Here is a 17,523-nt window from a genome sequence, read left to right as displayed (position 1 = left end):
TTGGTTGTTTTTACATACAAAGGTCCCAGGTTCATTTCTTGGCATCGCCAGGTACAGTTGGGCATGTCCTATCTAGGAAACCTGGAGCTGCTGCCACTCCATGTAGACAGTACAGCGCTAGATGGACCAGGGGTCTAACTCAGTAGAAAACAGCTTCCTATGTTGTTTCTATCACTTACAATGAGGGTGATTTGCAGAAACCACATATGGGTATAGGTCATATTTCCTTCTTTTTATGATAATCATGCATATGTGAGTTATGAAGGTATGAACTAATTTTTAATCAAACCCATCAGCTAGCTGTTAAAGCAAAAAGGTCAAAGTACTATAGTAACACCGGAAGTAGACAGATATTCTGGTTTATCATTCCCATTATCTCTGCCCGTTGAATTGGGGCTGATGGGAGTTGTGGTCCAAAGTTTATGGGAAGTACTATGTCTTAAGGCAGGCATAGGCAAACTCCAGCCCTCCAGATGTTTGGGACTACAATTCCCATCATCCCTAGCTAACAGGACCAGTGGTCAGGGATGATGGGAATTGTAGTCCCAAACATCTGGAGGCCCGGAGTTTGCCTGTGCCTGTCTTAAGGCATGCCAAAGGCACAATCCTGTTTAGACAGCTGTATATGCCTATTTGTATTCCCAACGAACAGAACCCAAACAAAATTCTAGCTTCTACTGTCTCAAAACCTTGGCTACTTTAAATCAACAAAACTATCACAATTACCGTATTTTTTGCTCTATAAGACTCACTTTTTCCCTCCTAAAAAGGGGAAATGTGTGTGCGTCTGATGGAGCGAATGCAGGCTGCGCAGCTATCCCAGAAGCCAGAACAGCAAGAGGGATTGCTGCTTTCACTGCGCAGCGATCCCTCTTGCTGTTCTGGCTTCTGAGATTCAGAATATATTTTTTCTTGTTTTCCTCCTCCAAAAACTAGGTGCGTCTTGTGGTCTGGTGCGTCTTATAGAGCAAAAAATACGGTATATTATTTTCATATCAGTCTGTTATAAAGGAAGAATAAATAATCAAAAGAGCTTTATTGTATAGTTACTACAAATCTTAAAAGAGAAAAGTGCTAGTGACAGGATTGCTTCTACATTGGTTCTTTAAGCTTTCACCCTGGTGCTAAAACCAACATAAACCTAAAATATGGAAAATGATAACAGAACTTTACAATTTGGTTTTCTTAATCTGAAGGCCAAACAGAAGAAGTGGTTTCATTTTTTGGTGGTATGTGTTTATGAGCACGTGGTAAATAAAATTGGAGGGAAAATTTCTGGTGTAAAAAACCCCTCACATACACACGTCTTCTACAATGCACATCAAAATAAATCCAGCTTCTGCCGCTGAAGTCAATTCTGGCAAGTGTAACAGTTCCCTCACCAACTCCCCAGATCTGCTGCAGGCAGTTGGAAGAACCCCCAGAAAGGGGAGAAGGGAGTTTGTTCCGTCACCACAAGCATTTCTGCTTGCCCCGCGGAGTAATTTCCTTAGTGCAATGTTGAATATAACTGAAGAGGGTCAAAACCAGACAGTTGCCATTTGAGGCAAGTAGCAGCCAGATCCTATATGACAAGTATTAAACTACAGACCAGGTTGTAGAACAGCTCCTTTTAGCAAACTCTTGATGGCCCACCTACTCTTGAGTTGTGCTGCAGACAGTTCTGGCAACTCTATTTCAGTCTCACCAATTTCATTTTAACAAGCTTACACAGAAGTAGTAATCAATATTTAGTTATCAATATTTATTGGAAGATACAATTCAAAAGCTAAAATCATCTCAACATGGTACTCCCAGCAAAGATGGACCTATACTATGTATGGAGTTCACCGGACTCAAGGCAGCAAGAGCAGCACCCTCTGGGTCCTTCGAGAGCAGGGCATGCCTTCAGACTGGCTGGGTCTCTGGCAGGGTCAGATGTTTTGTCAGAGCAGTGTCCCTCCCACCATGCACCAGTTTAAGCTGAGCTCAAGGCCTGACGATAACTCTCACATTTTGAGCACTACAGAGTACATTACCACAAAGCTCTGTGACTGTAGTTTAATATATTTTGCTCCAAGCATCTGCAGTGGAAGGGAACTGGTACAGAGTTCTAGAAAATAATTCTACTTCCCTCTTTTAAACTTCGATGTTAGTGCACCACCACCCCTTGCTTTCTTCCTGGCAGATCCCTTGGGTTCTGGCTCTTTGCGTTTGGCTGAAGTGATGGAGCCAGTGACCTTAAAGAAGTCATCTAATCGGCCCTGAGTACTGCCCTGGCGACTCTTGTTCAGCCTCTTGACCCCGTTGCGTATTCTTTCTTCGTTGAACTGCTTCTCCCCGCACAAGAAGTTGACCAGCTCTTCCTCATCTGGCTCGTTCCACTTCAGATCCACAGCTTCGGGGTCGACAACTTCAGGTTCCAGGAAGAGCAGCTGGGCCTCCTTGTGCAGCCAGTTCTCAGGCACAGAATACTTCTTGGCATCTATTTGCTGGAGAATCTTTTCTATGCTCTTGTGCTGCTTGATCAGCTCCACGGCCCGCTTCGGCCCAATGCCGCGGATGCTCTCGCAGTAGTCGCAGCCCAGCAGGATGCAAAGGTCCACAAACTCCTTCTGCGTGAGGCTCAAATCCTGAAGGATGCGGCTCAGGTGGAATTCCTGAATCGGCAGCTTCTTTGCCTCGCTGGCTGTAAGATGCCGCATCAGCACAGGGCTACCAAAGGTCAAGCAATCCATATCCTCAGTAGCAGCTGCATAGACCTTGCTCGCTTTCACCAGTGCAGCACAGCTAGCTTCAGCCTCGCCAGGTGCGTCAACGTAAGGGATGCCCATCAAGGTCAGCAGCTTCTTGCACTCGTCGTTGTGCTGCTTGGTCACCTTCACTAACCTCTTGCTGAACTTTTCTACATTTTCCTCCTCACCTGCCTCTTTGGCCTCTTGCAACTGCTTCTCCGCTTCAGCTCGGCGCTCGGTGCGTTTGGCTAGTTCCCCTGATTTCAACTGTGGGGGCTTGCCATCAAAGACATAGACAGGCTTGATGCCATTTTCCACCATGCGGATGGTGCGGTAGAACATCCCCATCAGGTGGCTTGTGGTCTCGCCTTCTTCATTCTGCAGCATGTCAGCTCCCTGCCTTACAGCAATGAGGAACTGGTAAATACTCATAGACGCATCAATGGCCACCTTCCGGCCAAAGTAACTCTTAATGTCATTCTCTCGAATGGCACCAGGAGCTATATCGGCAATCAGCTTGGCCAAACCATGGATTCCCATCCTGGTAACTCAGCTCCGGTTGCAGTCTGCTTCTGTGATGATACAACACGGGAGAAACCTAGAAAGTAAAACAGAAGGTGTGAACTGATGATTTAAAATGACAAGAAAGCAAAATGTTCAGCTGTTGGATCAAGGTATAATTTTTCCTACCAATCTAAGATTACCATGTAGTGGTTATTATTTTGATGAACAACAACAACTTATTTATTGCTTTACACTGAAACCTCAAGGCAACATACAGCAAAATTGTAATAAACTATAAATACACTATAAATAGGTTACAAAAACTATGCTCACTAATCAATTTTGTACAGACTCCAGAGAAAGAAGTGCAAATTACAAATAAGGTAAGGAATTTATTCTTTTTTCCAATTTATATCTTGCTCTTCCTCTCAAAGGAATGTAAATTACATTCATATGGCACCCTTATACTGCCATAGAACCCCATGGAAACCAAATGGGACACAGAGGTACATCACATCAACTGAGGACTAAAACCTGGGACTGGAATGACTGACTGTATCTGGGACTAGAATAAAAGGTCCAGGGTCTGTCATTGCTATTCTCCATTATTTCTTCCCGCCCACTGTTAATGTGACCTATTGCTGCAACACATCTAATTCTCTCTCAGGATCCGGGGGGCCGCTAGGGGCGCCTTGGTAGATGGCCGACAATACCATCTCTCCAGCTCACACGAGGTAATTAAGGGGCTGAAGATGGGAGTAAATCAGCCTCCCAAATTCTTCCCGGTGGAAGGGAAGATGGAGTCTAGTCCGCGGCTGCCCATAAATCACCCCCAAGTTCGAAAGGAGGAGGGGGTGAGGGCACTGGATGGAAAGCCCTCATGTGAGTTCGGATCTCCCGGACACTGTCTCTGAGAGCGACTCTAGTTGCATTACTTAAGATAAAAAATTGGATATAAAAAGTTATTGCACATGCTTCGAGTGAAGAAAAGGGTATGTTAGCTGCTAATTAAGCCTGCCACTGAGAAGTTAAGAGTGATGGAATGGACTGGACAGAAGATAACATCAAAGAATAACATCTATGCCAGTATGTTGAAACGGAACGGAAAGGGGGGGGGGCGCTTTTCCTTTTTTTATTATGATATTACCTAACAATCCCTTCCCTAGAAGAACCGTCATACGACTTATAACAAGTAAGACTGGAAAATAAACTGTGTGGAAACAAAAATATCAACTAAAGCCTTTGTTTTTTGAAAGATCTGGAAAGAAAATAAAAGGCTCTCTTGTGACGCAATTTTTAATTGGGATCCGCCATTATGAGACAGACAAGGTTGCGAGATTAATAGGCACAGGGGGAGGCGAGCCATTACTCTGTTACCATGTTTGTATTCTAAGTTTGACTTGGCGAAATCTTCCCTGGAAAGCCTAATTTATAATGCAACCTGTCTGGGAAAATTTATGAGCAAACGCCTAGATTTTATTTCATCGGCACTGAGAATGATGGTGTCTGCCACCCGAGGAGGACTTTTGGATCAGCGTGTGAGAATTTATTGCAAACAAAAGACTTACCAGCTTTTTTTAAAAAAGGGAGAGCCTTACAAAGTTCACACAGAAGCATAATATTGCTTACTTTAACTCGCCTGTGGAAACAACTCAGAGGCTATTAAGAAGAAAAAGGATAACAACAAGAAGATTGAAAGATGGGACTGGTAAACACGAAAAGCAGCAGAAATATGAGATGACTGGACCCTTACTGAACTCGAAGCATGGGAATCCCCAACAAAAATTTATAATTTGGCAAAATATTTGGACTTTATGATATGTATTGGTATAATTTGGAATAATTAATGTGATATGATTGGATTGTTAAATGGAAAACTTAATAAAAATATTTTTTTAAAAAAATTCTCTCTCTGGATCCATCTCTTGCTTTAATTGAATGGAGTCGCATCACGGTTCAACTGGCATCATGGTCCCTATTATTTCCAATGGGCATTAAAGCAGTTCAACCCCTGCCCCCTTCATATGTCCCAGCTGCAACAAAACATGTATAATAATAATAATAATTTCTTATTTATATCCTGCCCATCTGGCTGGGTTTCCCCAGCCACTCTGGGCAGCTTCCAACACAATTCAGTGGTACCTCGGGTTAAGTACTTAATTTGTTCCGGAGGTCCATTCTTAACCTGAAGCTGTTCTTAACCTGAAGCACCACTTTAGCTAATGGGGCCTCCTGCTGCGCTGCCGGAGCATGATTTCTGTTCTCATCCTGAAGCAAAGTTCTTAAACTGATGCACTATTTCTGAGTTAGCGGAGTCTGTAACCTGAAGCGTATGTAACCCGAGGTACTACTGTATTAAAATACAGCAATGTATCTCCCCCATATAGGTCAAAGCAGGCGCTGTAACTCTCCTCCAAGGGCTTGACTTCACCCCCGACAGCGCACACTCTTCCACTGTCTCCCGAGACAGAGGGATGACAACACCACCACCATTTTTTTTTAATCCAGTTGGTGGTTCAGAAATCCTCTAGTAAGCAAAATAAGAGACAGCCAACCCAGATGACTCTTACTCGTTTCGCCCGTCTCAGACTGCAGTCTCGCAGGCATTTAACCGGGGAGCCAGTGCCGCTGAACTCCGTGGGACTGACCTCCGAGTGGACCCTGAGAGCCGGCCTACGCCGCCCGCCCAGCTGTCCCGCACTGAATGTAATGGGGCTGCTGCATCAATCTCCCGCCTTCGCCCTTCCACGCCAGCCTCCCTCCCTGCGGGGCAGGTTTCTGCCCGGGGCCGCGGCAGGGCGAGGGCGAACGCGGCTCCCTCCCAGCCAGCCCTTTCCTCCGCCACCTCTCCCCTCCCAGCCACGCAGAACGCGCGAGGGGCTGGTATTTGGGGTACCTTCCACTGCCACCTGCTCCCTCGCAGCCACGCGCGACCGAAGACCCGGCTGAGGACTCGGCTCAGCCAATCAGCGCCTCCCTTTTGGCGCCTTCTGAATCCCGCGCTCACAGCATCAAAGAAGGCAGGGCGGGCGAGACGCCTGTTGGCTTCTGGGAAACGTAGTCCACGCTCTCACCGGCTTTTCCTGGTGGCCCGCTTCAGAGGTCTGAACGGACCACAATTCCCAGCAGGCCGTGCATGCGTGAGGCCTCTATCCCGCCTCCTTCTTCGTCCGGGGGGGGGGGGGGAGAAGATGACAGTCGGACTTCCGGCGGGGAAAGGGCTGAGCCTGCGCCGGAAGAAGAGACGTGTCCTTCCGCCACCTGTGAGGAGAAGCCACGGGAAGCGCCGGACAGAGCCATGGTGAGGGAGCGGGCCGGCCGGAGCGGAGCCGCCCCTGTCGCCCCTTTGCCAGCCTTTGCGCGCCTTCCCGGTGCTGGGTCTGCTCGGTTATCCCGAGAGAGCCAAGGAGGGGCGGTCGGCGGGCGCAAATGGCCCGGTTTCAATGCAGCAGGGAGGGAGGGAGGGAGGGAGGGAGAAATAAATGGTGTTTCTGTTCCCACCTCCTCTGTTCCCTCGCCGAGATATCTCCTTAAAATCGGGGTTGGGGAACCTGTTGCCCTCCAGGTGTTTCGATAGACTGCATCTCCCATCATTCCCGGCCCTTTAGCCATGCTGGAAGGGGCTGGTGGGAGATGGAGGCCAACGCAGGTTCTTTATCTGTGTGCGTGCTTTAAATACTGTTGACAATGTTATTCCACTTCTCTCCTTCCTTCTTTCAATTTCAGGAGCTGGAGACAATGAGCAGATACACCAGTCCGGTGAACCCGGCTGTGTTTCCACACCTCACAGTGGTCCTGCTGGCCATCGGCATGTTCTTCACCGCCTGGTTCTTTGTGTATCCTCTTCCAGCCCAGAGCGGCTCTGCTGAGTGTCCAGAGGCCTGCACCAGACACGTTTCAGTTGCCCACAGGGTTGTGGGGTTAGCTTTAATGAGATCTGGGGGAGGTGCTTGTACCTTTGCTTATTTTTAAAAGGGTGGGGAAAGCTGTCTCAGCATATGTTGCTGGACTACAAAGCTCCCACCATCCAATACCATTCACCATGCTGGTTGAGGCTGATGGTGACCAACAGCATCTAGGGTGCAGCTGGCTCTGCATTACTGTTTTAAATTATTTTTAGGCCTTCGTTTAGCAAAACGATTAGGATGATGTACCATAAGGGTAATAAGATGCATATAAGCAAATGAAGGGGAGTAGAAAGTCAGCATAAATATTAAGCAAAAGATTTATAAATATTATGCAGTAAGTTACTATTGCTTCTTAAAAGTTCAGACAAATAAAAATGCCTGTGTCTGGCAGCAGACCGCAAGCAAAATTGGCACCAGGTGATTGTCTTAAGGGCATTTCCATGTTTCACAAAAAAGAGCCTATTTTGGTGTCTGGACTGGGAAACTCTTTCATTTAGTGTCTTCTAATTTGGTGACTGATGTTTAATGGCATCAGATCTTTCTTTGATACTGTTCCTGATGCTGTGGGATAGTTGCTATCTTTTTCCTGAAATTGCATTTAATTAATTTTATTCCTTGTATGCAGTTTGTCACACTGCAATTAAACGAGAATTTTTTCTTGCTTAATTTTTGCATGCTGGGGCAGCTGAGAGGATGACAACCCTGTTAAACAAAAATGTCATGACCTTTTGCAAAAGTGTTGGTTTTTCATTGTACATTGCTGGGGCTTTCTCCACTCTTCAGTCTCCGGTTTACTACTTTAACTAGTATTTCAGATATGAAGTGACCTCGACCAAGTACACCCGGGACATTTACAAGGAACTGCTCATCTCTCTGGTTGCTTCACTCTTTATGGGCTTTGGAGTACTCTTCTTACTGCTATGGGTTGGAATCTATGTGTAACAAAGTCAGGAGCTTTCTCAGGTAAGAAATTAATACCCGATTCCACAATTAGAGTTTTTTGGAACAAATTTGAGGGAATTTCCCAGAAAATATTAGGATTGAATTGTTAATTTGGTTTAAATGTTATATTGAAATAACATTCAGAGTTTCAGTTTGGTATTCACTTTGTTGGAAAATGTGCAACTATTTTAAGACTTCCATATTTCCATACAATCATTTATATTGTAAGGGGGAGAAATGAAGGCAATGAAAATTTTTGAGATACTAAACATGGCTAAACATGTTTTGGGCAGGGGCAGGTTCTTTGGCAGAACAACCGCTGCTATGGGCAGGGCAGGTGGTGGTGAGGAGTTCCCCCTCCTGTTGGAAAAATAGCTTTGCCAGCCCCAGAGCTAGATAGTGTGGAGCCAATTTTGCAGGCATGTCAGGGGAGTGAGGGAGCTTTGTATCCTGCAGATCTATCGCTACTACCACCACCTCCAATGCCTTATTTTTCCCACAACTGCCAGAATATCGCTGGCTGTACATCTGTTATGGCAGAGCTTTATTCAGGAGTATCCAGTGGGTAGATGTTGCCATGCCGGCAGTGCATTAAGACCCACACTGCTTCTTAAGGCCCCTCAGCCTGTCTTTGGCTGGCTAAAGGATTGCAGTAATCCAAAGAGATGTTAGGGATCTCTGTTATTATGTGTGCATGCATACTTCCCAGAAGCAGCTGCTTTGCAACTGTTTAAAACTGCAAATTTGATTAGTATTGTGTCCAACAATCATGTTACTAATTTGTCTTGCAAAACAATGAAAGTTTAGAAATGGAAAGTTCTCTGTGGGAGGAAAGATTATAGAAAAATGTATTCCCCAGGTCACCGAGCAGGATATAGATATAGGGTGCACACACCATATAGTAGGCTGTCTGGTGCTTATTTAATAGTTCTATTTTAATGTGTAGAGTTCTGGCTTTTCTGAAGCTGAGTTTTTACCAGGCATGCTTGTGAATATAGACAAAGCCTTGTGTAGCATATTGCAACTACTTCACAAAGGATGTAGCAGTTAACAAAATGATGTGAACCTATCAGCATCTGCACAGTAAAATACAGCTGCTGAGCCTCTCTCTCTTAGTGCTCTTCGAACTGCAACATGTGCAATAGTGAACAGTTTTGTATCAGGTAGTTGCATTTGTCTGCCCCTTACCGTTAGTCACAACAATCTAAATTTAAAAAGCAAGAATGAAAGGCACAAATTATGAGGACAACTTCCCAGGCACGTAGAGCATAGAAGCCCCTCTAATTGTCAAGGCCTTGTTTGGCTCCCCTGCTTGTATGTTTCCGTTTCGGACAGCAACATAGAAAACTATAATAGCCTGGGTACTTCAGAAAATAGTTTGATCCATTTGTTGTTTTTCCTTTCAGGTTCCAGCAGCCTTACTGAAGCTCTTTTTTATTTTTGTACGTAATGCAGCTCTTTGCAGCTTGGGCCTGCATAATCTTGATATATGGTTATAGCCCAGGGTCGCAACATCGGACCAATAAAGCTGACTCTGTGATGAGCTGAAGTTTGTGTTCTTCCTTGTTCTTTGGGTGCACTTTTCTGCTGTATATGAAGACCCATAGGCCTACACCTGCTACAGGAGAGAAGGTACAAAGCAACAGAAATTGCTCTTTGAATAGGATGGATATAGGGGACACATAGTAATCATATGCCTGAAGGAATATTTTATCTCAACTTTTAAGAAATAAGCAATTGTGACAACAGTCAGAATTTCATGAGACTGTAAATGTTGACATATCAGACTTTCCATTGCTGTGAGCAGGCTTTCAAACCCACCCACAAATGAACTTTTTCTTTTGCACACACAGTATGCTGGATACCAAACAGAAAGGGGAGCAGGTGGTGCTGTGGTCTGAACCACTGAGCCTCTTGGGCTTGCTGAGCTCCTGTTGCTCTGTCCCAGCTTCTGCCGACCTAACAGTTCAAAAGCACACCAGTGGAAGTAGATAAATAAGCACCACTGTGGTGGGAAGTTAAATGGTGTTTCCATGCGCTCTGGCACTTGCCATGGTGTCCATTGCGCCAGAAGCGATTTAGTCATACATGACCCAGAAAGCTGTCTGTGGACAAACTTCGGCTCCTTCGGCCTGAAGATAAGTGCTGCACCCCATAGACACCTTTGACTGGACTTAACTGTCCAGAGGTTCTTTACCTTTAACTTTTACTACACAAAGCATCCACACTCATTTTTCTTCCCTTCTTTCTGTTCTTTACTGAGAGAGAGCCAATGGACTCAGAAGTACTGTAAATCCTACTTAGCTCAGTGGGACATATTCCCATGTAGGTAAATAAACTCATTTCAGAGTAAGTCCCACTGAATGCAGTGGGACGTATTTCTGATTAAAAAAGGCACATAGGATCACAGCTGTGGTAGGCACTAGAGCTGAGATGCTCCACTTCTGGATCAACATGCAGAAAAGGGCAGGCCACAATATTTGGGGTTCTTCAGCTTAAGGGGAAAGCCCGTTAAATAAAGGTGTCTGTGTCATGAGTAATGTCTATACAATTGTGCAAAGTGGAGAATGTGTGTGTGTGTGTGTGTGTGTGTGTGTGTGTGTGTGTGTAATACAGATAGATAAATCATCTCCCTACTACTTATTGTTTTGTCTCCATATTGATTTTTCCTCTCAGATTGTGGTTTAAAGAATAATCTTTAGAGATGTCAGTTCCTTTTACTGCATTGCATTAAATTGCAAAGGCTAAAATAACAAGCTGACTTGAGGACATCACTGACTCTGAGCTACCTTTAAACTACAAGAGCTGGCAACAGGCTTTAAAAATAAAATCCCAAGGCTATAGTAATTAAGAATGTATATCAGAAACGAGGCTAGTAAAAGACATGTAGCCCATGGATTAGTGAGTGTAGTTTTGGTTAATTGCTTTCTCTCAATTCCATGTTTTAACTAAATCCTTAATGAAAACTGCATTTTGCTCTTATAACTAAATGGCATTGAGTTCAAATTGAAAATAGCTGTGTTAACTGAATGTTTCTGTAGGAAGTGGTAGTCCAATACTGAAGGCATAGATTTTTTTATATAGTGATGTATGACTCTCAAACAGATATTTCTTCTCTAAAATGTCTGCTGGCTTGTGTGCATGTAACTGGGCTTACTCTGGTAGTACAAATGCACTTCTTGCTTCAGAAATTCTCTTTTTACCCACAAAAAACTTTGCTTAGAGCCCCTACCATAACATTACTTGTAATAATTCAGTTCTGTGAGGTGGAGGAAGAAGCCATGAGCCAATCTTGGATACAAAGTAGTATACTTATATATTTATTTTTATAGGTACATTTCTTATGAATAAAAGGTCTAGGTAAGCAAAACAAGAAGTACAGGAGTTCTGGGCACCAGCACTCCAAAACAAAATATAAATACAGATCAGAAAAGCAGATGGTAGGGGGGAAAGCAACCACACATATCCTCCACCAAAGCAAAATAACAATAAAACTTCATTAATATAGTACGTACTACAGATATGACTCTGAAATTGAGGGCAATATACAGTGATTAAAGCTGTGATAGCAACATTTAAAACAAAACAAATTAGTGCTTTATCTTCCTTAAGGCTCACAGTGGTGGCACAAAACTTTTATTTACAGGCTTTGAGCTTTTTCTTTAAACAACAACAAAAAGACAAAAGGCTTATGAATTTTCCTTGGAGAACTCATTCCCAGCCCCTTGAAACAGCCAGACTTTAAAAGTTGGCTCCATATCCACCCTTGATTTTATTCTTGGCTCCCCAAATGGCTAGAGAGATATGGCTTCATGTTCTGGTTCTAAGGAAGAAGAATTTCCTCCTAGGTCAGAAGCGCCGGAAGAGCTCCCTCCATCAGATGCAGGAAAACACCCAGTTGTTAATCATCCTTCTATTTGGGGAGAGTATGTAATTGGCGCAGGTAGGGGGAACATTTCCCGAGACAGGCGAGTAGCATGAAGATGCTGAGCTGGCCAGTCCAGGTGATGTCTATGATACCAGTTCAAACATGGGCAGGTAACACCTTGCTATAGAACTCCTACTCTTTAATGCTGGTAGTCCCCTTGCCCACCGCAATACTGTGAAGCACTTTGGGATTAAAAACAAAAGTGCTATATCGATAAAAGTAAGTAGTTGTAGCAGTTTTAAACAATAAAACCATTAAAACTGTAATGTAAAGAGTGCTACTGTTACAAAGGATTATGCATATCGGATTCTCAGCACGGATGTGAATGTACCAGTGAAAATATTTGACACATACACAGCCCTTCTCTCCAATGCCACCTGATAAGACCAGGAGAAGAAGAAAGTGATTGGTTAATTTACTTCTGATGTCACCGTGTCCCTGCTGCCCTCACCCTGATCTTGATCGGTAACAAACTATGGATGAATGGTTTTATACATTTAATGCACTGAGGAGTGGGTAAGGGGATAGTCCGGTCAAAATGTGAATGTCCTCACCAGATTGTTTTTAACCCAGCGGTTTCTTAACCACTAGTCTAAAGACTTCTTATTGCTGGTCTGTAGAAAGGAGTCTGCTTAAGCCTCCTGCTGCTGCTCAGGAGGAGAGCACCAAAACAGTGACCCACCAGGCCTAAGATGCCTCTCAGTCATTAAGCAACAGATCCTTCCTTCGTCTATGAGCTGCTTCTTGCAGGATGGTTTCTTCCCACTGCTGGAGTGGCCTAGGAAGCCCCAAAGGCCATGTTTGTTCTGCAGCTCCTCCCCACACCGTTTGGGTTGGCGATACAGGGAGGAGCTCCGGCACAAGCACTCCAGTGGAGCACCAGATTCTCCCTTTGCTGGGAAGTGTGACGGGAGGAGAGGCTCCATTTTGGCTCCCATTCTGCTGGAGTTAAAAAAAATTATCAAAAATTCAGCCTACGTGGAAAAAACAGGCAATTGGCACATGGGCCACAGAACACGGAGAGGAAGAGCAGCCTCTTGTTGCTAGAAAATTGGAGCGTTGCCAGCCCCTGCAAGATCCTGACTTTCTAATACCAAGTTGAGAAGAATTATCTGAATATTGTCCACGGCCAAGTACATTTTTTTGACACTCCGATCGTGCTCAAGAACAACTGTGCTCTAGCTGGGGGCGTTGCTGGATGCCTGCATGGTGAAGAGTCTTTTGGTACTGAACCCCCATGGATGATCAAAGCACATGCTTTGTGGACAAAGTAAGAAAGACCCCCATGGACCAATAGGAACAGCACTAGAAGATTGTGGTGGATTTAGCTGGGTAGCACCATTGTCTCTGTGAAGTATCTGCATAACCCTGCAGGTACAGTACTTTCACATGGTAAACACATGTTGTCCTATATAAGCGTCCTGTCTCACATGCCTTTGTCAGTTAATCTTGGAAGAGATTAAGGCAGGAGTGGGGAATGGCTTTTCAGCCTGCATTAACTTCTGTGGGCCATGTGCCAATGGTAGGCAGGGTCAGATGCAAAAGTGAGCAGAGCAATGACTGTCAATGCAGATCTCACTTTTGTACAGTAGGCTAATTTCCATATATACTCAAACACCTCTCTATCCTCCAGCCAGCTAAGCAAGATACCTGAAGGAGCGTCTCCATCTGCAATGTTCAGCCCAGATACTGAGGTCCAGCTCCTTGAGCTTTCTGGCGGTTCCCTCACTGCGAGATGTGAGGTTACAGGGAACCAGGCAGAGGGCCTTCTTGGTGGTGGTGCCCACCCTGTGGAATGCCCTCCCACCAGATGTCAAGGAAATAAACAACTATCTGACTTTTAGAAGACCTCTGAAGGCAGCCCTGTTTAGGGAAGTTTTTAATGTTTGATTCTGTTTTTAATCTGTTGGGAGCCGCCCAGAGTGGCTGGGGAAACCCAGCCAGATGGGCGGGGTATAATAAATTATTATTATAGATGCATTATTAGAGCTCAAGGACACAGTCCAACCTGGCAGAAACACTTGTGAAGCGAGGCCAGCAAGGAGTGTGTCTTGACGGGAGAGAAGGCCAAGGGGTAGCTTTTGTTAAAGTGAATCCCATCAGGTGGCAGGTAGGCAGGGCAAAGCTTCCTCAAGCATTTCCTCTAACAAATCTTATACCGGTCACTGACACTGGCTCATTACAATGATCCCCCAAAGGTTTGTGAAGGATAATGAGATCTCCCCATAGCTCAGGTTTGTGTGTGTGTGTCTTACCTAAAAAGAAAAAGGCAATAGCCTCTATCCTGGGAGGGTGGTGTGTAGATGTGTGGCAGACTAAGACTCCATAGCAATTCAATGAAGTTTAGGTTAAGATCGCCCTTTCCACCCCGTCTGTGTTGGCTCTACCAGACATGTGTTGGAGTTGCGGCAGGGGCAGAGGAAAGGGGGGGGGACCCACAGCAGTGGTACTTCTAAGGGTCTTCAGATGGGGCTCCCAGATACTGCAGATCTGTTTAGGAGGAACATAGGAGGGGGAGAGAGAAGCAGGGGCTGTAAGGAGAAGCAAGAGTGCTTGCTTGCCAGTAACAGGCTGTTTCACAAGGGAGATTTCAACCAGTTTTGCATTACTGGCATTCAATGCAAGAACATTTCCACAAGTAACATTGAGTAACAGTGCAAACCTACACCCCTCTACCCAGAAGTAAGTCCCAACAAATTCAATGGGATTTACTGAAGAGGTAAGAGTATAGAATTGCTACGAAACAGATTTCTGCACTTCTTTCACTAGGGAGGAAACCCCTCCTTGGCTGCACTAAATGCCACTAACAGATTACATGACCCAGTCTGACTGATGGGGCAAAATGAGACGTTAATAAGGGGGACATAACTCCAAGTCTCTTATTGTGCCTGTTTGTTTCCCCTCTGTTCCCCAATGGTTCCACCTGGTGGTGAGCACTAGCAATTGCAACTACATTTCTCATATCCTTGTTCCTTGCGAAGACAGCCCGCAACCATTATCAGATGCTATCAGTGCCCTTGTTCTGCTGGGTCTCCAATATCTTCCCCAGCCCATGCCTGTGTGCCCCTCTCGGCTGCTTCTAATGAATGGTAGTTCCTCAGTGCCAGGTGCCATTTCCCCTTATGCCCATTCATGGAATGTGCAGCATTGTAAGGAAAAGTGGCAACCATCACTGGGCCGCCAACAGACACTGCAGACATTATCTACACATTTTTATTACTTTTATGCCACTTTTACTGTTCCAGCTCCCTTCAAAGAATCCTGTGAATCATAGCTTACTGGGGGTGCTGAAAAATTTATGTGAGAACTCCCCAAGCAGAACTATGGTTGCCAGAGTTCTCTGGGCAAAGGGGTTGACTATTAAATCTGTAATGTGAGCTGAGAGCAGCAAATGTGAAACTGGTGATAACTAGGGATGGGGGCGGGTGGGCCTGCCTACCTGGGCAATTTCATTACTACTAATAAAATGGCAGATCCATCCTGGAATGCAGGCACCAATACACATTTCACCAACACAGAGATAAACCCAGCCACCATCATAAAGTGGATTCCTACCTTAACACAGTTGTTCCTTTCAGTTTACAATAATGTGATTTAAAAACCATCAGTGCTTGGTCATTAGAAGGCAAGTATGTTTATATCTGTGGATTTGCAGATTGATAACCTGATTCAGAATATATGAGCAGTCCCAGCAGCTAACCATTTTGCTTCTTATCTTTCCCATCCCTGTCCTCTCATCTTCCCTAAGTTGCTGTTCACACTCCTGCTCAGAAATCTAAATAACCCGTTTTACAAAAAACAAAAACAGAGCTTGACTGAGTTGGCCTGTCCTTCCTTCCTTCCTCTGAATGGAAGTTAAAGGCCTGAAACGCTGGGTGGTTGTGCTTGTGCATTTGTCTTAACTCCTTGCGCTTCCCCGATTCAAAATGCGGACGCAGGCTGGTGCCCAGCGACAGCCCGCTTTGGTTTCCTATGAGAGACAAGTGGATCAATAATCAAACAAGCTGATCTTGTGTGGAGCGGGAGGGGGAAAGATCAGTGGTTTAGCAAGTTAACACCTTGTAACAGTAAGTTACCCAAAATACACCCAAAATATTCTTAAGAATGCCAAGGAGGCTTAAGGTCTGGAGTGAAAAAAATGTTCTGTTTGTTGCCTGACAAGTGACCCCTTGGGGATCAAAACACTTTTCAGTCTGGATATACGTTTAGTGTAGGGTAGATCTCTTCTGATGGCCTCCCTCTTCAACTTCAGGGATGGTCTCCTGCTGAGCAAGGGCCGTGCCATGTGCTTGTTGGGCTGAAAGGCATTTTTTGCTGCTCTCAATGTATGGGCCTCGGGAGGAGCCCTAGGATGCCAATGCATATTATATCAGTCCAGAGGCAAAGCTCAGACACTGCTTTCCTCAAGTAGATTTGAGCTTGCTTCTTCAGAAGCGTATTTATCCAATCCTGAAAAAAGGCACATTGGGAATAAAACTAGCCTGCCTGAGAGTTGTTTTTGTGAGGTTACTGAGGTCTTCTCTCCCTGGAATGTAACTATATGGCGAGAGAGAGAGGGAGGGGGGAAGCCAGAGGCAAATCCCATTGCTTTCCCATTGGTTGCTGCTGTTTGAAACGACTGGTCATTTGTGTGTTCCAGTGTCACCAGGACTTCTGCAGAGCATAAGTTAAAGAGAGAAGAGGCTAGCTGCCAGCCAGAAGGTCAGAAACTCCAGTGTATGACTTGCAAACACAGCCAGGCAGAATATTCCTTTTACAGAAAGAATTCCAGTGTTTCAGCTTTAGAGAAGGACTCCCAGCGTCATTGTTGAGAAACGCCAGTGTCTAAGAAAGCCGCTTCGTTGGCTCTCTGGGTGCTGAGATCTCTTCCCAGCTGAACTGTATTTTGTAGTTCTGAGGTGCCCAAAGACATTGAACCCAGGCATGGCTCCAGTGTAGAACTTTCAAATCCAGTGTAAAAATGGGGAAAAAGAAGGAATGTCGATGTCTCTACAACAAGTTAAGACCTTTGGAGGACTGAATGACAAGCATCTGGCATGTCAAGGGGGGAAAAGATGCCTCAGTATTTCCATGTTTTGCTTGCTAGTGGCATCGTTCCCCCCAAAGTTGTTTGGCATTCTAATGTTGATATTCCACCGCAGGGTGGGGTGGGGGAGATCCACACCAGCTGATGACAGAGGCAACAGGATAGGACTTGGGGGCTCATAGGAGGGAACATCCAGTCCAATGAGCCTTGGGGGCCCATTTCAGTTCCAGTCCAAGGGCAGTGGTGCTCCCGAGACTCACTCACACAGCCAGTAGAATTGGAAGTAATAGTCAGTGAAGAGAGAGCCCATCTGCTCCACAGCAGTACTGCAGTTTGCTTGGCCCTGTGATGAGAGTGGGAGGAAGAAAAAGAAGGTTCAATGGAACTGGAAACTGTCACAGAAGAACAAAGGTTAGCCAACAACGAGAGGCATCTCCAAGGCCCTGTGTCTGGGTGCAATCAGTCAGATATTTGGGTAAGGGGAGTTTGACTAAATTTTCT

At 45.1% G+C, this 17,523-nt stretch overlaps 3 protein-coding genes across 10 annotated transcripts in view; 1 reads left to right on the top strand and 2 right to left on the bottom strand.

Annotated features, from left to right (window-relative positions):
• Positions 1-1,729: 1,729 nt before the first annotated feature.
• FEN1 (flap structure-specific endonuclease 1) lies at positions 1,730-6,263 on the bottom strand. Of its 2 annotated transcripts, none has more exons than XM_083417158.1 (2): positions 6,115-6,263; positions 1,730-3,312 (listed from the first exon to the last, which is right to left on the bottom strand). In XM_083417158.1, the coding sequence occupies exon 2, from the start codon at positions 3,252-3,254 to the stop codon at positions 2,106-2,108; it is 1,149 nt and encodes a 382-aa protein (XP_083273284.1). In that variant the 5' UTR covers positions 3,255-3,312; positions 6,115-6,263; the 3' UTR covers positions 1,730-2,105. The 2 variants fall into 2 exon arrangements, with proteins under 2 accessions (XP_083273284.1, XP_083273285.1); XM_083417159.1 differs by having other exon boundaries at positions 5,789-6,129.
• Positions 6,264-6,339: 76 nt separating this feature from the next.
• Positions 6,340-9,617, top strand: TMEM258 (transmembrane protein 258). 2 transcript variants are annotated; one of them, XM_083417412.1, is made up of 4 exons: positions 6,340-6,519; positions 6,945-7,054; positions 7,942-8,089; positions 9,524-9,617. In XM_083417412.1, exons 1-3 carry the CDS (start codon positions 6,355-6,357, stop codon positions 8,066-8,068), a joined length of 402 nt encoding a protein of 133 aa, XP_083273538.1. In that variant the 5' UTR covers positions 6,340-6,354; the 3' UTR covers positions 8,069-8,089; positions 9,524-9,617. The 2 variants fall into 2 exon arrangements, with proteins under 2 accessions (XP_083273538.1, XP_083273537.1); XM_083417411.1 differs by having other exon boundaries at positions 9,475-9,617.
• Positions 9,618-11,360: 1,743 nt separating this feature from the next.
• Positions 11,361-17,523, bottom strand: part of MYRF (myelin regulatory factor) — a 92,405-nt gene continuing 86,242 nt past the window's right edge. For all 6 annotated transcript variants that reach the window (XM_083416847.1, XM_083416849.1, XM_083416848.1 and 3 more), the window contains one exon: positions 11,361-17,365. In XM_083416847.1, coding sequence (XP_083272973.1) covers positions 17,279-17,365 — 87 coding nt within the window. In that variant the 3' untranslated portion in view covers positions 11,361-17,278. The remainder of the gene's footprint in view (positions 17,366-17,523) is intronic.

The sequence above is a fragment of the Podarcis tiliguerta genome, assembly GCF_965153285.1.
Source record: "Podarcis tiliguerta genome assembly, chromosome: 1".
In the NCBI taxonomy this organism is placed as follows: Eukaryota; Metazoa; Chordata; class Lepidosauria; order Squamata; family Lacertidae; genus Podarcis; species Podarcis tiliguerta.
The sequence above is the reverse complement of the archived record's forward strand: the minus strand, read 5'-3'. Positions and strand labels throughout refer to the sequence as shown.